The sequence below is a fragment of the Phocoena sinus genome, chromosome 18 (assembly GCF_008692025.1).
Source record: "Phocoena sinus isolate mPhoSin1 chromosome 18, mPhoSin1.pri, whole genome shotgun sequence".
Taxonomy (NCBI): Eukaryota; Metazoa; Chordata; class Mammalia; order Artiodactyla; family Phocoenidae; genus Phocoena; species Phocoena sinus.
Genome location: NC_045780.1, coordinates 11,618,288 through 11,641,739, shown reverse-complemented (window position 1 = coordinate 11,641,739; position 23,452 = coordinate 11,618,288). Strand labels below are relative to the sequence as shown.

The following is a 23,452-nucleotide window of genomic DNA, read 5'->3' as shown; positions in this document are numbered from 1 at the left end:
TGGTTTATTATTGTAATAAAACGAGATCATATAAAGCATTACTTTTTAATGCTGGAAAAGCAGGAGCAAAATAAATCAAGCAAATGCTACCTGAACTTTATTATTTCTTGCCTTATAAACATTTAACTATATAAAAAATTAAAATGATATTTTATATTCAACTGCTTCTAGTTTTTCATAGAAATTACAAAATAAAAGAACCAAGGTGTTTCTTTGTTTTAACAATTGACTGCATTAAGGCTAAGCCTATACTAGCAAAATTATGAGAATATTTAAACAAATATTTGGTGACTCAAGTAAAAAAGAACCACATTTGCTTTAATTATCAGACTATGTTAGATGATATTTGAGGAAGGGGGTTTCTAGTTTGCTCATTTATCTGCCTCAGTGCTTGGTTTTATTCTTTTGGTATAAAACTTAAAAAAAAAAAAAAAAGAGAGGAGACATCCTCCTGCTGATTCCTATTTCCTCCTTGGAATGATGAATTATAAGGATATTACATAATTGACTTAACAAATGAATGTGAAAAAACAAGCACCATATCCTCTAGACAGAAAAAGCTCTGTCTAGAACATTAAAAAAAAATATTAGGTCAGTGCCAGTGGTGGCAAGCTCACTCAATTTTTCTACTTAAAAATAAGTCAGGTCAGGTAGAAAAAGTAGATGTATTTTAATGTAGCAGGTAGTGGTTTTCCTCCCCTGGATGCCTTATATACTCCTCCTAGAGTGGTGACTAACTCAGGGGAACAGAGAAGTGAGCTGGATCAGCATCCTTGCCCCTGGGAGATGGTCTCCAGGGACTGCATCACTGGTACTCCCTTGCTCTCTGGCTTCCCACTGGGTTTAGCCACTGAGAAGTCAGGACAAAAGATAGGAAGGCGAAGTATTTATTGTATGTTCCCTCATTGCCAAGTCATAGTTTGGCAGTGGCTGGGTTGCATTTCTCTACCTAACGCCACAGATCCTGATGGGTGACCACCCACCTAGGGCTACTTCTCCTGCCAGGCTCTGGCAATAGCCCCCTGCCCCTATACCCTCAGGCCTAGGTGCGGTACCCAGATGTTAACCCCTGGAGGCTTCTCCTTCCCTTGGTCATCCACTTTATCCTGCCCCATATTTTTGTAAATAGGACTATTATTAAACTCTTCATTATCCCTTTGTTAGAATTTTGGTAATATTTATCACATAAAATTTTACAACATAAAATTTACCATCTTAACCATTTTTAAGTGTACAGTTCAGTAGTGTTAAATACATTCATATTACTGTGCAACCAATCTCTAGAACTCTCTTTATCTTGAAAAACTGAAACTCTGCACCCATAAGACAACTGCTCATTTCACCTTCCCCCAGCCCCAAGAAACCACCCTTCTGCTTTCTGTCTCTATGATTTTGACTATTCTAGGTACCTGGAATCATATAGTAATTTGTCTTGTTGTGACAGGCTTATTTCACTTAGCATAACATCCTCAAGGTTCATCCCTGTTACAGCATGTGACAGAATTTCCTTCCTTTTTAAGGTGAAATAATATTCCACTATCTGTTTATGCCATATTTTTTTATCCATTCATCTGCTGATGGACCCTTGGGTTGCTTCTATCCTTTGGCTATTGTGAATAATGCTGCTGTGAACATGGGTGTACAAATATTTCTTTGAAATCTTGCTTTCAATTCTTCTGCATATATAACCAGGAGTGAAATTGCTAGATCGTATGGTAGGTCTCTTTTTAAATTTTTGAGGAACCTCCATACTGTTTTCCAGAGAGGCTGCACCATTTTACATTCTTACAGTAGTGTACAAAGGTTCCAATTTCTCCACATCCTTGCCAACACTTGCTATTGTCTGTTTGTTTGTTTGACAGTATCCAACCTAATGGGTGTGAGGTGGTACCTCACTAGGGTTTTGATTTGCATTTCCCTAATGATTAGTGATGTTGAGAATCTTTCCCTGTTCTTCTTGACCATTTGGATATCTTTTTTGGGGTCTTCATTATCCCTTTGAAAGGGTAATGTGCTGAGATCCTGACTGATACAACTAGGATTGATATTAGGTATAATATATAAGAAAAATGCTGGTTAGCTTTTCCTTCATTTCCAGGTAGGACTGACAAAAAGGTGATTACATCTAAGCAAGAGACATTTTCGTAGAGGATTTAGAATATCTGGGGGATAAACACTGTCATAAGCTTCTTGGGGGAGGCCATGGAGTCTTTTTACAGTCTATACTTGTTAATCCTCAAAAAAAGAAAAAAGAAACTAAAACACTCTGTTCTGGATGATTTAGAGACTGACCTACCTGGAAGCAAGGGTTTTAGCAGATGATATCTTAAGGATGTTTCCAGGTTTTTGGTTCTTTGCCCACTTCTGGGTTGATCATTCAATAGTACTTAGTAGAAGACTCAGCCCAGAAATGCTTAATGATATGTGAGAGGAAACAGTACAATATCCCTGCCAAATTCTCCCTCGATGAATAAATTTATATAAAGCAAACTCTATGCTGGCTGATTCAGGAAATGGAGGAGGGAAGGAGGTTGAGGAGAGGGTGGTGGTGGAGGGGGAGGGAGGGAGGGAGAGAAGCAGTAGTACAGGTGGTGACCTTTCTTCACTACATGGAATAAGTTCGCTTGGAGTGTCTGATTATGGAAAGAAAATAATAAAGTTGAAATAGATTTATTTGGTATGCGGGAAGATATCAAGACAAAGGTTCACCAGGTGCTGGTATAAACATTACAAAATGAAATCATTCACTTTTATTAAACTAAATTCAAATTAAAAATAGTATTGCATGTATTTGGCAGAACAAAATGCTCTTCTTTGATTTTGACATAAATGGGAAACAGTAATTTAGATATACTACATTGAGATCAAATGGCTTTAAATAGGCTCATGATCAATATGTTTAAAACACTTAAAAGTGAGTCCTAAACATCTAACTGAAATGTTTGTGTACTTAGCTTGAGTAATATCCACTTCAACAAACTGAAGCATGCAATATGTTTTGAATAATTGTTAATTTATGCTAAGGTAACAACTGTGTAATATAACTGAAATCTATGTTAATAGAAGATAAGGAAAGCCCTTCCAGCTATTTCTATTACAAACAGCAGGCTGCAATTTTCACCCTTCTTCCTTGTGTAAAATATGACTTTAGATGCTTGTAAAAGCGTTTGCTGTTAATTTCTGAAAAACAATAATTAGCATTCTCAGCACCACACAATAAAAATAACACAATGAGGGGAAAAAGCATATCTCACATAAATGACACACATCCCTCTTTGACTAACTGAATTATTTATGCTTCTCTATGGATGATTGATGACCATGGACTAGCTAAGGATTGCAGTAATTAGGAGAAAAGATAAACCTAAATTAAAGATTCATTCACTTATCGAAATTAAATGTGTCATTAATTTCCTTGATACTAATTTCTATATAGAAACTTTATTCATTGAATCATCTCAATGCATGCCTTATTGCTGTGGATGAGAAGCACATTAACAGATATATTTGAACTTTTACTAGTTTTAGGGATCATAATATTCTTGTGGTTTCCAAAATGACTCTTTAAATGTTAAATAATACCTAATGTGTATTTTCAGTCCGATAATTTAAAACGTAGGGTTTTTCTTTCTATTTTAATTTGGCTTTTGAATTTGTTAACATTTCTAGCTCAGCAAAATTTCTAGTAATTATAGGGGAGAAAATTAAGATGGTTTAAGAAATCTTTATCAGCCCTTTTGTTGATCATTTGTTGCTATCACGTCTCAGAATAATTGCCTAGGAGAAGAACCCTGAACCTCCCTCATCTGAAGACAATTGGGCATCATGGCACCAGTAAACAGACAATATTGTGCTACAACCCACTCAAGCGATGCAGGAGGGGGTGTTGTTATCCCTTGTCAGATCAAAGAAAGAAGTCAGAAATGGGGGAAGGAAAGAGGGATAACAAATTCACAGAAAGAATAAGCAGTGATTGTAGAGGCCATCAATGTTGTCACTATAAACACCTTCATTTACATCATCAAGATGAAAAGTGGGTTAATTTTTTTCCATATGAATTTTATGAGTTCATCTTCTAGGAAAGCCAGCATTGCAGATGTTTTGGTTAAAGACACATCTGTCTTCTTGGTTCTTGACAGCCCTATCATGTCAGTTCTCTGTAGTAGCAAGGAATGTTTCAGCAAGAAAATAAAGTGAAAACTGAAGTGATCTATTCTACTTCCTATGGGCATATTTTCACCATAGCAGACCCAAAGGACTACTTTGTTATCCCTGTCAGATCAAAGAAAGAGATAAATGAAGAAAATATAGCCTAAGATTAAGAAATATTAGTAACAGAAAATCAGACTAAAAATACCACATTTTTATGACTACCGTTAACATTAAAATGTATTCAATGTTTTGATATTCACAGCATAAATAGATAAATGAGTAGATATGTATAAATAAATAAATGTTGCATTGCCCATATGTTCTAATAACTTTCCAGCAAAACAGCCTTTTATGGTAGGCTTCTGTGTATACCTTTCACGGTCAAAGAAAAGTCATTTAAAACATTTTTCAACTTGGCAGTGTCGACTATAGATATGACGGTATAGAGAAATAAATTATTAAAACAGAAGTTCTTCCAAGATACTTCATTTAATTATGTTTTAGGGTAGTAATAATCAATGTCCATGGTAGTGCTTTATACTTTACAAAGTATTTTTACATATCTTTTCTCCTATGATCCTCAAATACACTCCTATGAGGTAGATGTCATTTCTGTTATCATATTTTAGGTGGTTAAACAAAGGTCCATTAAAGTGACTTACTTATGTCACTCAAATAATAATGTTGGAGCTGTGATATAACCTATTATCTGATTTCCGTCTTTCCACCATCTTTTATTGACTGCTAGGTACCACAGAATCATACCCTGAGGCAGAGAGGCTGAGTAATTATATCCATGACGGTAAGAGTGATAATTTTTAAAAACAATTTTAGAATAAAATATTTTCCACTCATCGTAAGAGTACAGTAAATAATTGTTGTGGCATTTAATTTGTAATCTCTACTAACCAACTATTAACTATGGCATAATCTCCTAGTGCCTTTGGAACTCTCAGAAATTGATAAAATTTATGTTTTCTGGAAAGTGATTAGAACAAATGATCCAAAAAAATGACTGATAAAGATTTCTTAAAGCCACCTTAAAATTTTCCCTATAGTTACTGGAAGTTTTACTGAGTTGAAAGTTTTAACAAATTCAAAAGCATAAACGAAATAGAAAGGAAACCTTACAGCTTAAATTAGTAAAATGGAAATGCACATTAAAAGTCCCCTAGATTTAAAGAAATTATTTTAGAAGTAAGAAGAATATCATCTCTAAAGCTAAGTAAGTGTTCTGTTGTTTTAAAATTCCTAGAGATTTTTTTTTCAAAATAAACCTGTTTGAACCCTCTCCCTGGATATTCTGAGATACACTCTAGATGGAGGAGGGGGGAATGGAGAGTGGATGGGGCTAGGTGGATATGGCATGTGTATCTGAAAATAGTAAAGGGGGGTGGCGATAGGATATTGGTGAAATAAGAGGTAAAATTTTTGAAACTGGGTGATGAGAACACCCAGAGGATTTGTTGCATCATTCTCTCTACTTTTGTAGGGAAAAAAAAAAAAAGAAAAAAGCTTTCCAGATGATTCTAACACACCTTTAGTAGAGCAGTGCTTCTTACACTGTAATGTCTCAAACAAGTCACCCAAGGATTTCCTTAAATGCATATGCTGATTTACTAGGTCAGGGAGGCCTGAGAGTAGAGTCTGAAGTTCTAACAGGTTCCCAGGTGATGCTGATACTGTTGGTCTATGGACCATATTTGAGTAGCAAGGAGTTAGAAAACCATGGGACCAGACACTTAACAAGCCAGAATAGCTTATTCCCCAAGCAGGTCATAGGATGAAGTTCTTGGCCATCATTTGGTAAGTAGAAATATAAAGCAAATCACATAATTTTTATTAATATGTAAGAATGGATAAGAAAGATATTCAGTATCATGCTTAAAAAATGCTGCTCAAATAGTCAGATGAGCTCATCTATGAAAAAAGGTGTCTAGAAGATTATGATAAAAGCTAAGACTTAAGACAATTTAAATAATATCTAACATCCAACAGATCTAGTGTTTACATATTACGAAGAGCTTTGTACCAGAACGGTTCTGTCATGTTTCTGCCCAGAGGCTGTCATGATAAAGTTTATTATCAATTACTGCTGTACAAGTATAAAATAAGTTAAGCTGTCATATTTTTCTCAGCCAGAGATCCTAAACTGTCAAAGAATGTCAATTTTAAATCTGACATAGAGAAGAAAATTATCTGTTATTCTGACCTCTAATTTCTTGACATTTTAATGCCATAATTGCTGTGGTTAGTGCTGCTCCATGATTTCACCTGTCAAGGAAGAATGAATCAATAACCTCAAGCCATTTCTCAAATTTTAGCACTAACTTCAAAGCTCAAAGTTCTAGGCAGATTATGGGATATATATGTATATATATATATATATGTGTGTGTGTGTGTGTGTGTGTATATATATTTTTTTTACAAAAGGAACATATGTAGATTTTTGTATATTAAATGTTTCCCCTTTAAATCAGTGTTTGATTAAGGCATTAAAAAATCATCTTCCTTAGGCTACTTGGAGTTTAGTATAACTGTAGCTTTCCTTTTTACCTTTGTGGAATATAATGATCTTCACATTTAAAAAATACTAAGATAAACATTATCAAATAAAAGGAATGCACCGAGCTCAATAAAAGGCTTAACATTTTGAACACTATTTTTTCCAAGAGCCTCTGTCTGACCATTTAGGTGGACAGCAACTCTCTCAAGTCACAGCACTGCAGAGCAGACCTCTGGGAGCTCAACGCTGATGCTCTGATGGAAGGCGGTGTGATTTGCACAGCACCTCCTCACAGGGAGTGTAAATGAAAAGGGGAATAAATGACCAGGAGATATTGACTATGCTATACTTCGTTCCACTTATCCACAGGGCTCTTTCTTGTGACAACAGATGCTAGATGCTTCTATGCTGGCAAACGTATGTTCTGTACTATTCCTCCTTTGTAGAGAAAGCAATGGAGGAGGAGGGACATTAAATGACTTGGCCACATGAGGAAGCTCACAGGATTTAAGTGGGTTCTCACCCTTTGCAGGTTCTTACCTGTTAATGCAGAACTTTTTTGTATGGAAATATGTTAGTCGTGGGGTAGAGGAGGTAAGGGTGGGGAGTGGGGAGAGGGACGGTTAACTCATATTCCTTGGAAGGTCATTTAATCTGTTATGTCTACAATGTACTAAGTGGTTACCTAGTGGTCTTAAGGACCACCTAAGTATCTTCCTAAGCAATCTTGAGTTGACATAGGGCCACTGGGTCAGTGTGAATGCCTCTGCTGGTATGTGCTTGAGCCATGCTGCCTGGCGGAAGGAAGGTAACAGCGTTCCAGGTATGCGCTCCCTCACTAGTATTCTGAGAACTGACAGAAGAGTTTCTGGGTGAGAGAGATGGGTGAGGGGCTTGGGGAGGGAGGACATATATGCCACAGAATGACTCTGGGAGTTTCTCTAACGGAACCTCAGCATTCAGCAATTATGCCCTCAGACTGGGAATGCTGGAAGGAGAGTCCTGGAGTAAGGCACTCCCAATCTGCCTCACTGTGAGGTAATCAGGAGCTGTAATGTATTATTGTTCAGATTGCCTATATAATGACAAACATTGTGGCTGAACTGCTCCTCTCCAACAGAATATTTTTTTAATTATGCATTTTCATGTAATGTTTCATTAGGAATTTCTAGAGTTTGACAATTATACATAGTTTTTATTACTGTCCAAAGCAATGGTGTGCTATTTTGTAGAAGCAGGTATTTTTATAAGATTCGAGTAATAAACACTATATCCGTGTAAAGAAAGTCTCAATTCTAATTCCATTTTCTTTCTATTCTCTCATTTATCTCTTTATTTACTGTCATTTAAATATGAAAGATCTGCTATTTTCAGTCAATTTTAGTGCTGCCCTGTACTTTCATTATGTACAATATGCTTAAAATATTTTTATTTTGCCCAAGAGGATTAACTTGTAACTTTCTTTATAAGGACAGCATGTTATAATGGACAAAAATGTATGCTAAAATATTCAGGAGCAAAAATGTCTATGATATTTAAAAGTCAAAAAACCATTTGGAGTTGGTCTTGGAATAAAAGGATAAGCTATTCCAATTATTTTCTTTTTTATCTGATTCTAAAGGTATTGGTTCTGAAAGGAGAATATAGTTGGTAAGATGTTTATAAAACTGGGCCATGTGTTAAACAAAGGTGTATTGTTAAGAGAATAATTAAGCTCAGAATTAGAATCCCCAGTTGTGTACAAACTAATCACATTATTTTGTAGAGAGAATCCCTTATTTCACCAACTAATTTTATAATATCTGGCTCCTCTCTCATTCATTCATTCTCTGTCCCTATCTCTTTCTTCCAGCTTCAGGCAATAACCCCATTTCCTTGTGCACACAACACGGTATAACACTGCACCTAATAATATGCTTGCAATGTGTTCTCCAAATATTTAGCCCTAAGGATCCAATGATCAATGGTCATGAGGCTCTTCTCTTCCCTTTCCTCTTCTCTGCTTGAAGCCATACAAATGGAGTCATTTTGTTTTTATAGACGTCTATAGGAAATAACTTTATGGATGTAAATTTTTCTTTTAGAGCTTTATTTCCCAAATCTATGAGTTTTTCACCTCTAAAATTAAAACTAAAAAAATAAAAAAGCATTCCACTGACTGGAGATGGAGAAGTGATTACTTCTTTTGCATAAAGCAGATGGCAGATATCTGGTAGAATGGAAGACTGGGATACAGCTTCCTTGAAGCAAGACTCATCTAGCAGCTGTTGCATCTTCACTCTTTCACCTATCTGAAATAATTTTGTGCAACGTTGAAATGATTTAAATAATATATTTGATGAATATTTTCATAAAAAATAATTATACACATACTATAGTATATAATTCCCAAATGTTAGCTATAAAATTTCAGGGTGAGAACACACAGGAATAAGATACTATAACCTCATCTTTTTTATTGATGCATTTTTGAGAACATATAGGAATAAAATACTGTAACCTTATCCATTTTTTATTGATGCATTTTTTAAGTATTCTGTCTAGAAGACTGTAATTCTGCTTTTATTAAAAAATAGATACTGGCAGATTATTTTAATGTGAACTATTCATATTTAAATACTCAACTAGGTTTCATTAATTAATAACACACATAAGGCATTAAGCATTTTAGTGAAGATGCTGAAGTAAAACAAACAAGATAGGAATATTGAAGTGCATTGTACATATCTGCATTTCAAAAAGGAACTACATGGTGGTCTCATTACTTGTTTTTGACATATAACACTCACTTTTCCACATTTGTCAAGAACCTGATATCTATGTTTTCTAAAAATTTACATTGAAAGGAAATTTATACAGAAAGAGATGCAAAGCCACATTTCTGCTGAAGGGATGACAGAAATTTTCATAACAATATTCAACTTATTACCTACCTCCCTCAGCACAGGGTCAGTGATACTGTCCAGGTTCACAGAGCCTTCATAGGTTAAGTAGTGAAAAACATTTACAGCCCGGACTGCTTCTGGTCCTCGCTGCTTGTAGCCAAATATAAGGTCAATCCACTGATGGAGTTGGCAAGAAACAAATTCACTTTCCAGGGCCTGAAATCAGTCAAGACAGAAATAAGACACCATGCAAATTTCCCTTTCTCTTACTTTGAAATATTCTATATAAATAAGTAGAACACATTCTTTGCATTCCTGTATTTTATCTGTACCTATTAAGACCTATTCTTAGGAGTGACAAAATACAACCTCTAATAAAACAGAGACCTAAAAGAAAATTTTCTTTCTAAAATACTTAATGTTCTCTTGGCTTAACTGTATATGTGATGTGAATTTTAATATTAAATAGATTTCTTAAAAAGACACATTCATGGGGGCTTCCCTGGTGGCGCAGTGGTTGAGAGTCCGCCTGCCGATGCAGGGGACACGGGTTCGTGCCCCGGTCCGGGAAGATCCCACATGCCGCAGAGCGGCTGGGTCCGTGAGCCATGGCCGCTAAGCCTGCGCGTCCAGAGCCTGTGCTCCGCAACGGGAGAGGCCACAACAGTGAGAAGCCCGCGTACCGCAAAAAAAAAAAAAAAAAGAAGACACATTCATGTTTAAAAGTAATTTGAAATGCCTGTTTTAATGCCATTTACAACAATTTCATTTCTAATTTTTAAATATTAGTTTGAAGCTAAACAATTTTATTAGAAACTTTGATATGTACTTATTTTCCTGCCTGAAGTCTTCAAATTTACCTCTAAAACTACTAAAAGGGAATGCCTTCCTTCTGTTATGAATGAACTCTGCTATTACACTGTTTAGGAACCAGTGGGTAATTTTAGATGTTTGCTAGCCAGTGGGAAATGAATGGAAATTACTGAGAGTCAGTGACCATACGAAACCTCCATAAAGAGTCAAAAAAAAAAGAGACCTTTTCAGTTCCTAAGAAGCCATCATAAACTTCCTAGAGGGGCCCTGGCAGGTAGGCAAGGAGTTCTGGTCACACCTGTGGTAGCTCACTGTGCCTCTCACCTCCTGCACTCATTCATCATCAATTTCTTATTGATTTTAAGGACACACTGATTTCAGCAGCATGAGGAAAAAGCTGTAGAGCTAGCTTCTTAAATTTCAACTATGCAAAGCTGTAGAAAACAATTTTTGAAATTACAGCTGTAATTAAATATGTGAATGAAGTCATTCTTTGGCTGCGTGACCCTGATTTCTAAGGTGCTGAAAACAGCTTGGATTCACTTAATCAATAAATGGTTTCTTAAATTAACCCTCTGATAATTATATCAATATTTCATTTTTTTAATCTAAAAATATCTGAGTGATAATTTTCAACTTTTCCCGTGATGACATTTAACTAGTAACTTATTCCCCTCAAACTCCCTTTTTATCTATTCCTTTTAAAAATTTTGGTATTTTATTTACACCAGTTATTGTGGACGTTTCTCATTCAGAAATATAAACAATCAGATTTTATAAAAGGCTAGGTTTCATACTAAAACTAAACAGAATTTCTATACTCTGTATCTCATTGGTCTTGACATAATAGTTTGGACTAGAACACAGGAAAAGGAACTAAAATACAAAAGAGTTGTTGGTTAAAATTCTATACTGATTAAGTCTATCATATCGGTTTGGTCAATCTGTATAAATGAGAAGTCGGTAATTATTCAGTAATGTTTTCAGTGCATGGTACAATAAACGAGAGGATGAAAAAAATGAATAAATGGCAGTTCACTACAGAGTCGCTATTGCCCAAGTCTGTTCACTGGAATTCAAAATAGTAGTGAAATCAGAAATATTATTTAAGGGAAGATCTTACCAACATAATCACATAATCAGCTCAGCAGCAACCATTTCAGATCAATCTTATAGACACCACTAGACATATTTGGAAAGAAAGGGTCAATGAAACGTATTCCATTCGAATAAAACAGTTACTGAACTGAACGCCTAATGCAATGATGAGGGTTGGAAGGAATGATCATCTTTCACTAACATGAGTTTTAAAACATTTATTTATTATCTCCAACCACTAACTTTCATTTTCCTCTGCCATGGGCAATGCGTATAATTTGTTTAATGTTTCTCCTTTTGTTTACATGTGTTTTTATAAAACACTACTCATGTAATGTATTCCTGTGTGTATGTATTTTTGATTTATAAAAATGGAATAGGGTTACAGATTTCATTTTGTTTCTTACTTTCTTCACTTAGCCTTGCTTTTTAGGATCTACCTGTGTATAGGTAGTCTACTGCTTCCAGTAGCTGCTCAGAACTCCTGCAGTAAAGAGCACTAGACTGCCTCTAACTCACCATGACACCATGCTGAGATGAATGTCCTCTTTTGCATCCCTGTTTGGCTCTTTGTGAGAATTTCTTTGGGGCATATAATCTGGAGTAGGACTGATACGTCCCTGCACTAGATGTGCATAAACTGAGTCTGAGTCATCAGTGCAGACTGGCTGCCCCTGTCTCCCCTCCTTCCAGCAGTGCCTGAAAGTTTCTACATGGCCACATCTCCATTGACAACTGGTATTATCCCAGCATTTAATATTAGCCTGTGTAACAGATACAAAACAATATCCCATTGTTGTTCTAATATGTTTTCCTCTGATTACTGAGGAATTTGACAGCTTTTTAATATGCTTGTTGGCCATGTGGGTTTCCTCTTCAGTATACTTCCTGTTCAGGTTCTTCGTCCATTCTTTTCTGGAGGTTCCTGTCTTTTACGTTGTTACTTTGCAGAAGTTCTTTATATATTTTAGATAGCTGTTTCTTGGTTTTAAACACTGCAAATGCATTCTCCCAAATGTCCCATGTCTGTTAAGTTTATCCATGTCACTCTTGGTTGAAGAGAAATTCTTAATTTTGAGATAATCAAACATTTTTTTGTTACGTGTATGATTTTTGGATTTTGGTTTAAAATAACAAAGGTAACTTTCTGTACTTTGATGTGTCAGCTTTATATTTATGGTTTTACTTTTCATATACTGGTCCTTATCTAGAATCCACTTTCACTCATATGTGGTATTAGATAGAGATCCAGTATAATTTTTGTTAATATAGTAAGTCAGTTTTTCTAATACCATCTATTAAACAAACACACCTTTCCTGAGTGATGTGTGCTGTCATCTTTAGTGTGTGAATATATGTTTGAAACAAAGATATAAAACTGCTATTGTTTACAGATAATATAATAATCTACCTAGAAAAAGCAATACAATCCTTCCTCCCTTCTTTCATTCATTCATTCGTTCCTTCCCTCCTCCCCTCTTCCCTTCCTCCCTTCTGCTTTCTTTCTCTATCTACCTACCTACCTACCTTCTTATCTATCATCTATCTAGATATGTGTGTGTGTCTCCAGATCTTTGCACCTTTTATTTCTATTGTTATCTTTATTTCTTATATATCTTAATATCTGGTAGATTTATTCCTTTGAGAGTCAACTCAGCTATTTGTGGACCTTTATTCTTCCCTATAACTTTTATAATAAGTGTATAGATACATCAAAATAATTTTGATTGGGATTCCAATAAATTTACAGATTAATTTGGGAAAATTGATATTAGGTTTTCCCATCTAAGGTCTCAGAATTTTCTATGTACCATATTCGATTTAAAAATTAATATTTTCACTGTAAAGGACATGGGTATTCTTGGTTAATTCCCAGGCAGTTCATAAGTTTTGATGCAACTATAATATTTTAAAAATTATATTTTAAACCCCATTATTAATGATGTAGAAAAATGCTACTGATTTTTATAAGTTGATTGTGTTCCTGGCAACTCTTACTAGTTAACTTCTTTATTTTTCTTATATAATTGTTCTCAACCTTGAGAACTATATTAAATAACAGTGGTGACATGACATGGAACATCACTGTCTTTTTCCTGATCTTAAAAGGGTCAAGACACACACACACACACACACACGCACACACACCATGTATTTAACAAATGGTTGGGTTGTTAGATAGCATTTTATTTACAGTTTTTGTATTTATATCCATACCTGAAATGGATTTATTTCTTTTTTCCTTTACTTCCCTCTACTCTGGAATCAAGATCACAGCAGCCTCATAAAATGAGCTGGCTGGTTATTATGTTTTCTGGAATAATTTGCATAAGAAATTAATTCCTTACCTCTGGAAAATCTGGTAGAATTCACCTGTAAAATAATATGGCCTTGGATATTTTAGGGGCTGGGAAGACTTACTACTTAAATTTCTTTAAGGCTTATAAGTCTTCTGGTGTCAATTTTGATGTTTTATATTTTTCTAGATATTTATCCACTTCATCTCAGTTTTAAAACTTATTAGCTCATGGCTATCTATAATAATCTTTAATTAAATTAAAAAATTTCTATGTCTACAGTTACCCTATTCTATTCTATATGTTAGGTAGCAGAGTGAACCAACAAACAAACAAACAATCAAAAAATAATTTTGCCTCAGGTTTTTTTGGGGGGGGGTTATAAAATTAAATGACAAAGGAACAATAAGGTAGTAGATTAAACAGATAGTCTTACAGAGACTGTCTTGCTAGTCACTGCAGAAAACAAAGAAAATCCAGTTATAACATTTAAAAGCTAAATCTGGTTCTAAATCAAATGCATATCTAAGAATTGAATTTTAGATTTCACATAATTAAAGCATAAAGACCTATCTAAAGCTGAAACCTGACACTGAGACTTAACTGTATTCTAAACAGTATTAATCTGTTAGTAAATGCATGCTATCTGCTTATTTGTTCTTTTTAGAACTATGTTTTCATGCACAAACCTATTTTGGACTTTGAAACAAGATCTTATTGCAAACACTCACAACTGAAGAATAGAAAGAAATACTTGATTACTAAGCTATTAGGGTTATAATGGTCTTAATAGCTTGCTTTACCCTCTCCTTGCATACCTAAAAGCAGAAGCAATTGCTTTAAGCCTAGATAAACCAATTCCCAATCCATAATTCTACCCTGGGGATCTGGGAGGAAGGAAATAAAGAGTGAGATTTAAACCAGAGAGGATATCTCTTAGATGAATAATAGTTACCTAGTATCTAATTTCAATATTGTCCCATGGGTATTAGAACGTAGAGAATTCTTTCTCTAACGGGTTTAGGACAAAGCAGCTCAGAAACTTATGAAAAAGGGAACTAGGCTAGTGGAATGAACTGTGAGGAGAGAATTTTGTTTTCTCCAGAATCCTTCTATTTAAGAATACTGCATTTCTCTCTCTCCTTCTGGACCATACCAAGAACATTTCCAAGCCCTTTCTCTTGTTGCCTCAAAAATCTGCTTCTGATATTGAAAAAATTCTCCAAATAGAGTTGCATATATTCCAGTGGACACTTAGAAAATCACATTGCTATTTCTTCTGTAGTGTCTATACTGGCTTCTCTTCACGATTAAATTGAAATTATAGCTATTACCCAGTGAAAGATTTAATTATTTTAAATAAAGGTAACATAGTTGTTTTAAATGTTTATTTGGGGGGGCTTAAATTATTCTCTTACTTGATTGCTTCCTGGGTGTATAATACAGTGGATTATTTTCCATTCCCACTAGCACCATCCTAGTCTTAGCTCTCATTGCTCTCCACATGGGCTATTGCAATAGACTTTGACCTCTTCCTCTACTCGGGGGCTTGCACCCTGCTGGTGGAACAGACTTTTGAAACCATCATGCTCTTACTGTCATCCTCGATTTCAAATCTTCCAAGGTTCCTCCTAGCATAACACATTCAGTGTAAACTTTACTTGACCCCTAAGGACTTTCAAACCTTGATCCAACCCTACCCCATGATTTCTTTGGGCTTCTAGATACAAATTCTTGGCTCCAGCAGCACAGTTTACAGCCCCGGCACATTAGTAGCTGGTATGACCTCTGAACCTTTGTTGCTCCTTTCACCATAACGTGAAAGCATTTCATCCTCCTGCTTCCTCTTCATGTCCCAGCCATCCTCACTCAAGCCCAATGTCTGTTTCCTGAGTTCTCCAGCTCAGAGTCTATGAAGTCTTCTATGAATTTCTATGACACTTACCATCAGTACCCTCCTGTTTAATGTAGTAAATAATGTATACAAACTTACTTGTGAAAATCAATTTGCATATAAATTGTAAACTGCTAGACAAAGGGAATGGGGTTATTACCAATTAACACTTAATTGTTTCAAACATGCCATACTATATTCTCAATTAGCATCCAAGCATCTGGAACTTAGGGACTATACCTAATGCTTCTTTTACATTTCCTATAGTTCCTAACTCAGCATTAAATGATAAATATTTAATAAATATTTATTGGCTGATTATTTAAGCAATGGGAAAGATGTGTTGGTCACAAGAAGGAAGAAAATAAATGTCAGGAAGTGAGGGTGGGGGTGGGAAATTCATTCATTCATTCACAAATATTGACTGACCATCTGCTATGTGCCAAACACTATTCTAGACCCTAGGATCACAGCAGTGAATACGTGAAACCAAAGTCCCTGTCAGAAAGTTTACATTGTAGTGAGGAGAGACTAGTAATAGTAATTAGTAAGAGAGTATGTCTGAAGGTGATAAATGCTAAGGAAAGGAGAAAGACAGGAAAGAAAGTTAAGAGGTATGTATGGATGGGGAGGGGATTGCTAATTTAGAGGAGGAAGTGAGAGAAGGCTTCCTTGAGTTTGTGACAATTAAGGACTACAATGAGGAAGTAAACTGTAAGGACACCTGAGGGAAGATGATCTCAAACAGAGGGATCAGTCATTCGTTTGTTCATTCGTTCATCATTCATTCACTCAATATGGAGCACCTCCTATGTGCCAGGAATTATTCTAGGCCCCAGGGATACTGTGAGAAACAAGACAAAATCTCTGATCACCAGGAACACATCCCACTGAAATGCAAATAATCAAGGTGAATACAGCCTAAACTCTCCCCAGGCCCAAATTACTGACCACCTACCACATGTCAGATGCTAGCCTTGGAGGATATACACATGAATAAGTGTGCCACATCTCAAAAAGATCACAGTTTGGTGGAAGATAAACATGTTGACTTGGGCTTTTCCTGCTGCTCGAATTTCTGCTAAAACTCTAATACGATGATATTAGAGTTATTCCCCACCCCATTCTTTTTCCAGAAGAATTACTTCTTCTAGAAAGTAATCCATCTCTGCTGCTCTAGCCATCACCACTCAGCACACCTGGCCCCCACCTCTCCTTTTACCTGGCTCTGTAGGACTAGAGAAATCTAAGGGAAAAAGGTCACTACTAGGAAGTTGCAGAGGGAAACTGTTGTCTGTAACTTGAAAATACATCCAGAATTGATTAATTTCTTACTACCTTCACTGCCACCATGCTGGTCCAAGCCACCATCATCTCTCACAATACCTCCTGACAGACGTGCCTGATGCTACCCTGTGCCTCAACAGTTCATTCCCATCACTGCAGCCCGAGTGATCCTCTCACAGCACAGCAAAATCATAGAACTCGTCTGCTTAAAGCACTGCAACGACTCTTGATTTCACTCAGAGTAAAAATGCAAAGTGTTTCAATGGCCTTCAAGGCCATATGTGATTTGCATCTGTTACCACTCAGTCCTCTCCTCCTACTGTGCGCTCCGTGTTTATCCTACCCCAGCCCACTGGCTTCCTTGCCAAGCACACCCCTGCCACAGGGCCTTGGCCCGGTAGTTCCCTCTGCCTTCACTGCTCTTTTCCCAGGACAGGAAGAGTCTCTGGGTCACTCTCTCACGTCCTGCAGGTCTTAGTTCAAGTCTCACCATCACAGTGAGGGGATCCTGACCGTCCACCCTTGTATTTCTGATCCCCTTGCTTTGCACTTCTTTTTTCCACAGTACTGATCACCTGCTAACGTTCTAGATATTTTACTTATTAATTTCTGTTGATTGTCTGTCTCTCTTTGATCAAAAGTAAGCTCCATGAGGGCCGAGATCTTTGTCTGTTGTTTCACCAGTATACTCCAAACACATAAAATAGCGCCTGCAACGCTCGATAATGATCTGTTGACTGAGCGTTGACTGAGGCTGTATGTTTATTCATGCGGGTTCCTAACTGAAGTGTGAGCTCCTGAAGGCCACTGGCTGCGTGGCTCACGCTTGTGTCTCCAGAGCCTAGAGCGGTCTGAAGACAGTAACAAGCCCTCAATGATGGGGGTAAATGAAGGGATTTCTCTGCTTTACTCTAGCCTTACTTAGAGTAGGATTCATGGCCAACTCTTCTTTGTGTTTTCCATAATACCTTACTCAGAACTGGCTCTCAATAAAGGTTTACGTAATGAGCAAATCCCCAGTTTCAGAGATCAGGGAGACTGTGAAGCTCCAAGAGATAAGGATGTCTTATCCATCCAGTGTCCCGGCCAACAGGTGGCAGGGCAGGCACCCACATACAAGATATCTATTGCAGTATATATACTTTTTCCATCTCAATATTTTAAGATGCTGCCAAAGACTTCCAAAAATTCTTATGTTATGCTATTTGCTTAAACTTCGTTTTTGAGCAAGGTATTTTTTCAGTACAATATACCCTAAATGCACATTTTTGCCTATCACAAAAGAGACCTTTTCCTTAAAAAGTGAGAATCTAATAAAGGATGTAATACAGTCAAAGCAAAACCACACCCCACTGTGCTCTCTGCCTCAGCGTGCTGCGTCCCGCCCTGCGGACAGAACGGTCTGCACCTGGTCCCATGGCACCAGGAACATGCCGGGCGGAGGGCTAGAGAGATTAGTAGTGCACATCCGAGACCAGCCTTTTTCTGAAACAAATTTTTAAAAAGGGCAGATTATGATTGATGAACCCAGCATTAAGGTAATGCTATCAGACATACTTTCTATTTCTGCCCTTCGTGAGGAGGTCAGATTATAATCACGTTAGAACTGAACACAGTGCTTTATTAATGTTTCATGACTGAGTTGGTCGCAATCAGCCTAGCTTCGTGTGGATAAATTAAACCAGTTCTTGATGTATGAACTCAATGCACTGAGAATTTATTGAAATGTCTACTAAAAGTGTCTCTATCACCTTTCTAGGTTTGCTAATGAAACCAAATTTTGAATTTCACAGTTCTTCAGTGAAACACAAACCGTGTCACCGTATTTACAAAATACAAACAACTCTAACCAATTATATATATTGTTGTCTATAAATAAAAAAACAACAGACTAAAAGAAGTACATCATTAAAAATTCAAAGTATTGTTTCATTTTAAGAAAAGTGAATGAGGTTCTCAGCACGTAAAGGCGTCTACAAATGCATCAAATGCCTTTTTAATTGCTGGCACGGGATAATGAAGCTGATCATTTATAATCAATGATACCATCCCTTTTTATAACATTATTTTTGTCTTCTTTGCCTTGAATTTCTTAATGACAGCTTGAGAGAAGAAGGAGGGAATGCTCCTTTGTACGGATACAGAATACTAATCCACACAAGAGCCGAAGGCTTTTTTACCACTGTGAATGCCATTTCTTTGGGCTATATGACATTTTCATTTTATACTTTAGGCTCATTACAAAGAACTCCATCAAATAACTGAAGATAATCCCAGTCCAAATTATAAATATACTAGAGCGCATTTTCTCTAAACCCATTCCATTTCATAAGCACTAAATCCTGTATGAGCTACCCAGCCAGTATAAAGTTAGAAACTTTCAATGCTACAAAATAATAATAAAAGGTGGATGTTGTATTCATGGAATTTATGGAAAGCTTATGAAAATTTAAAGACTTCTATATTTTATATTATCATGCAGGTAATTATAGAAATATTCATCAAGTCAATATTTCTTCAGCAAAAAAAGAAGATAGGTAGATAATTGGTTACATTTTCCAGTTTTAACACAGATGGCTGGCCTTATTTCTTCATAACATCAGTATGATTATTTCCCATCAGTATGACGGGAAAATGGACCAGAGGTTGGAGCAAAGGAAACCATACAAAGGGTGCTGTGAAGGAAAACTTCAAGTTAAAGAAAAGTACAGGAGACACTGAGACAGGAGAGCAGCTGTAGACACACGTGGCTACATTTTGTAACGTGACTTTTGATAGCTCTGATGCTTTAACACTCTTCCCAGAGGCAATAGCTTGGGTCTGCCCTTTAGCTCAATTCTGATGCACCAAGAACGGCAGCTACAGACACAGAATCTTTTGATACACATGGTAGCTTTCCCTTTCTATTCTGTAGAGTCCCTTCAAGGAAAACCCAGGGAAAGAAGACAAAGAATAACCACTTCTCAAGCCACCTGTTACGTGCTGGCTAGGCACTTGCTACATAGGATCAGTTTAACCTGTCATTGCCTCCTGGTGTCCCAGGGAACCAAGACTGGGGCAGTTTGATTTTCCCAAATAAGCAGAATTTTGTGTAAAACCTTTCATTCCATGGAGTAAAGGTTTAGTTCACAAGTCTTACCAAATTCATAATGCCTATAAGATACCAAGAATTTGGTTTTGAATAGAGAAAAAAAGTGCCTTGCTTCTTTCATTTCTTCATGGAGCCAAGTTGGAACTTATTACTTACAATAAAAATGTACCATTCGTTTCTGAAAATGTTTTATGACATTTTCAGAAATGCACAAGTGTTTCTCTCTCATACTTTAGTTATAAAAACTTATTCTTTTGAACAGATGAAAGCAAATCTTTGAGGAACAGTTACTTCACCGTATCATACGCAATCCTTATAGTTCCTAGTACACTGAGCACAAAGGTCGAGGAATATGTGTTTACAGTGATACTAAACAGTGAGATTTATCTTGAAGAAGCACTGTGTTCTGACTTAAAGTTTGCTCAGCAGTGCTTCAGCTCCTAGAAAGACAAAATATAAGAGCTAAGAGGCGCGTAAACAGAAGTCAGTTCTTGAACTGGTAATGTTAGGACCGGGAGTAAATTATTTATTATATTATATTTATGTGCAATAGAAGTACTCTGAGCAACTATAAATATATAAAAAATAATTTATTACTCAAAATTTGCCTTTGTGTATTTTATTCTCTCTTAAAATAAGAGGGGAAAATCTATTTTAGAGTTTAAATTGTTTTTACAGTGTTATTATCCTTTCTCGGGCTGTATCTTTCAATGAATAATCTGCTAATTCTCTTAAAACCCAAATGATATGAGACCATTTTGTGAGAATCAGGTATTTCTAAGGAAAAGGGATTTCTAAAAACTCTTATGTGGTGATCGCGTGAATAATAAGACAGGCCAGAGTGTCACTGATGAAATCTGAATCGTAAGTCAAATTAGGTGTTTGGAGGTCATCCATGCTTAGATCCAGATAGTTTGCAAATAACACACAGGCTGTATTTCAAAGTGCTTTCTAATTTGGTGTTTGGAACATATATTGCAGTAGAAACAGTATTAGTCTAATCTGGATTGATTCTCAAGTCGATCTATAAAGCCATATTTTGTTTAAAATATAGGTGAACTTTTAAAGTCTGTCAATGGGTATAGGGGACATGACATTCAGAGTGCCAACTTGTGATGCCAGGCACGGTGAGTAAGAAAAGGCACTTGGGTCCAGACCTGGGGTCAGTCACTTTGCCTTTCTGCGTCTCAGTCTGCTTATTCAAATAAAGGTCTGCTCCGGGTCTCAAATCCTGTGTGTGACTATAAAGTTTAACATGTAAAATAATGACATTTCCTCCATTTTGTAGAGTTGGAAGATAGCCTTCTTCCAACACTCGATGGGTGGTGGGACTTGGGACTTCCTCAGTTCTAAAACCGAGCTTTTACTGGCTGGGAAAGGAAGTCTTATGGGGTGAGGACTTTGGGGATAAAGAGTTAGAAACAGAATCACAGAAAGTCAGGTCTGCTGAGCTGCTGAGGCTGGAACATGCTGCTGGTTTGGGGTCAATTCCCTCTTATCTCTGTCTTTTCTTCTGCTGGCCCCAAGGTACTCGCTGCTAGTTAGAAGACATGTTTCCTTCCCTCCTTCTTTCCCTCTCCCTCTCCACAGCTCCTCAAGTCACTACTCACCCGAGCCTGGAGACCGTGGGTTGGAACACTCCACTCTAATAAGTAGGTGATCTTTGACAAAGTAACTTACCTCACTGAGTTTCAGTATAATTCTCATTTCAGAAGACTTTTTGAGGATTAAAAGAATATTGTACCTGAAGCTCTAGCACAGTATTTGACAAATAATAAAAGTCAATAGATGGCATAGGTTATAAGCACTACTGCCATTATTTTATCTTGGTCAGCCATCATATTGGGATGACTCAGGACCACCACTGGGATACGGGGTACGGTGACTAAGATTAGGGTATCCAACCTCCTGTGCAGCAGTTGTCAGCTGTAAGTCTTGGAATGAGGAAAGCAGAGATAAAACTTGTAAGCAACTACACTCTGGAAGAAAGGAGAGTGTCCTAGCCCCATCATGTAGCTCTTTATACGTAAAAAGAGGTATAAACTGGGTGCTGTCTAGAGTAACATTCCACTTACTCAGGGAGGGTTTTGTCACTTCACGTTTGAGTACCAACTCCCAGATCTGGAATTGCTCTAACAATGGCCAATGAAACCTGAGGTAGAAGACAGTCACTCTCCTCCAAAGCTATAAAGTTTACACTTCCCCTAGGGCCTCTGTTAGCACTCGACTGACTCTTGTTTATCATAAGGCCTTGATAAGTTTGACTGTCTGATTTTGCAGACTAGAGATTATAAGAAAAATTCGAATCACTATGGCCATTAAAGGAAAGTGTGATGATAGCAACAATCTAAAGAAGAAAATAGAAAAAGAATAGATATGGAATTATATCACTTCACAGAATAATGGGTACTTACGGTAATAAAGAGAAGTTTCATCCTTTGTATAAGAGGGTAGAAAACCAAATAGTAATACATTTTAGAACAACAACCACAACAGGGTTCAAAAAAGTTCTCACTTAGCTATAAAAATCTAGAAACTTCATTTATTTGGTAAGTTTATTTAGCTGGACTGCATGAGTACCCAACATACTAGATGAATGAAGCACTGTGATTTTTCTGCAGGTTTAGTCAAGACTGTACAGTCCTGCTTGTCCAGTTTATATCAGTAATAACTATCTGATAATTTCTCATGCATAATAATCATCTTTCCCTACATTAAAAAAATTCTGTGCATGATGCTGCCCTAGGGATTTGTGTTTAGAAACACAACTGCTTTTTCTTTTTCAGTTAGGCATATCATTAATAAAATTACTAATTCTGGGGTGTTTAAACTTTTTCACTAATGAGGAACACAGAAGTTGTATCTATAATGAATCATTACCTGATGTTTATTAAAATATATCTAAAAATGTTTTAGCATCCAATAAACACAGGAAGAGATTCTCAACATCATCATTCACCAGGGAAATGCAAATTAAAATTGTAATGAGATATTACTTCACATCCACAATAATGGCTATAATAAAAAAAACAGACAGTAACAAGTGTTGGTGAAGATGTGGAGGAACTGGAACAGTCATACATTGCTGTTGGGAATGTAAGATACACAGTCACTTTGCAGAAGAGTTAATTTCTTAAAAAGCTAAATATAAATTTACTACATGACTCAGAAATTCTATCACTAGGTATATACCCCAAAGCAAGGAAAACACATGTCCATATAGAGACTTCTATGTGAACATTCATAGTAGAATTATTCATAACAGCCAAAAAGTGGAAACAACTCAAAAATTCATCAACTGATGAATGGATAAACAAAATGTGGTATATCCATACAGTGGACTATCATTATGTAAAAAGAGGAACAAAAACTGATATACGCTACAACACGGATGAATCTCAAAAACTATGCTAAGTGAAAGACATCAAA

The 23,452-nt window shown here is 36.4% G+C and overlaps 1 protein-coding gene across 7 annotated transcripts in view; it reads right to left on the bottom strand.

Annotated features, from left to right (window-relative positions):
• Positions 1-23,452, bottom strand: part of NBEA (neurobeachin) — a 620,064-nt gene that overhangs the window by 29,196 nt on the left and 567,416 nt on the right. For all 7 annotated transcript variants that reach the window (XM_032611436.1, XM_032611437.1, XM_032611439.1 and 4 more), the window contains one exon: positions 9,592-9,759. In XM_032611436.1, the coding sequence (XP_032467327.1) occupies positions 9,592-9,759 (168 nt within the window). The remainder of the gene's footprint in view (positions 1-9,591; positions 9,760-23,452) is intronic.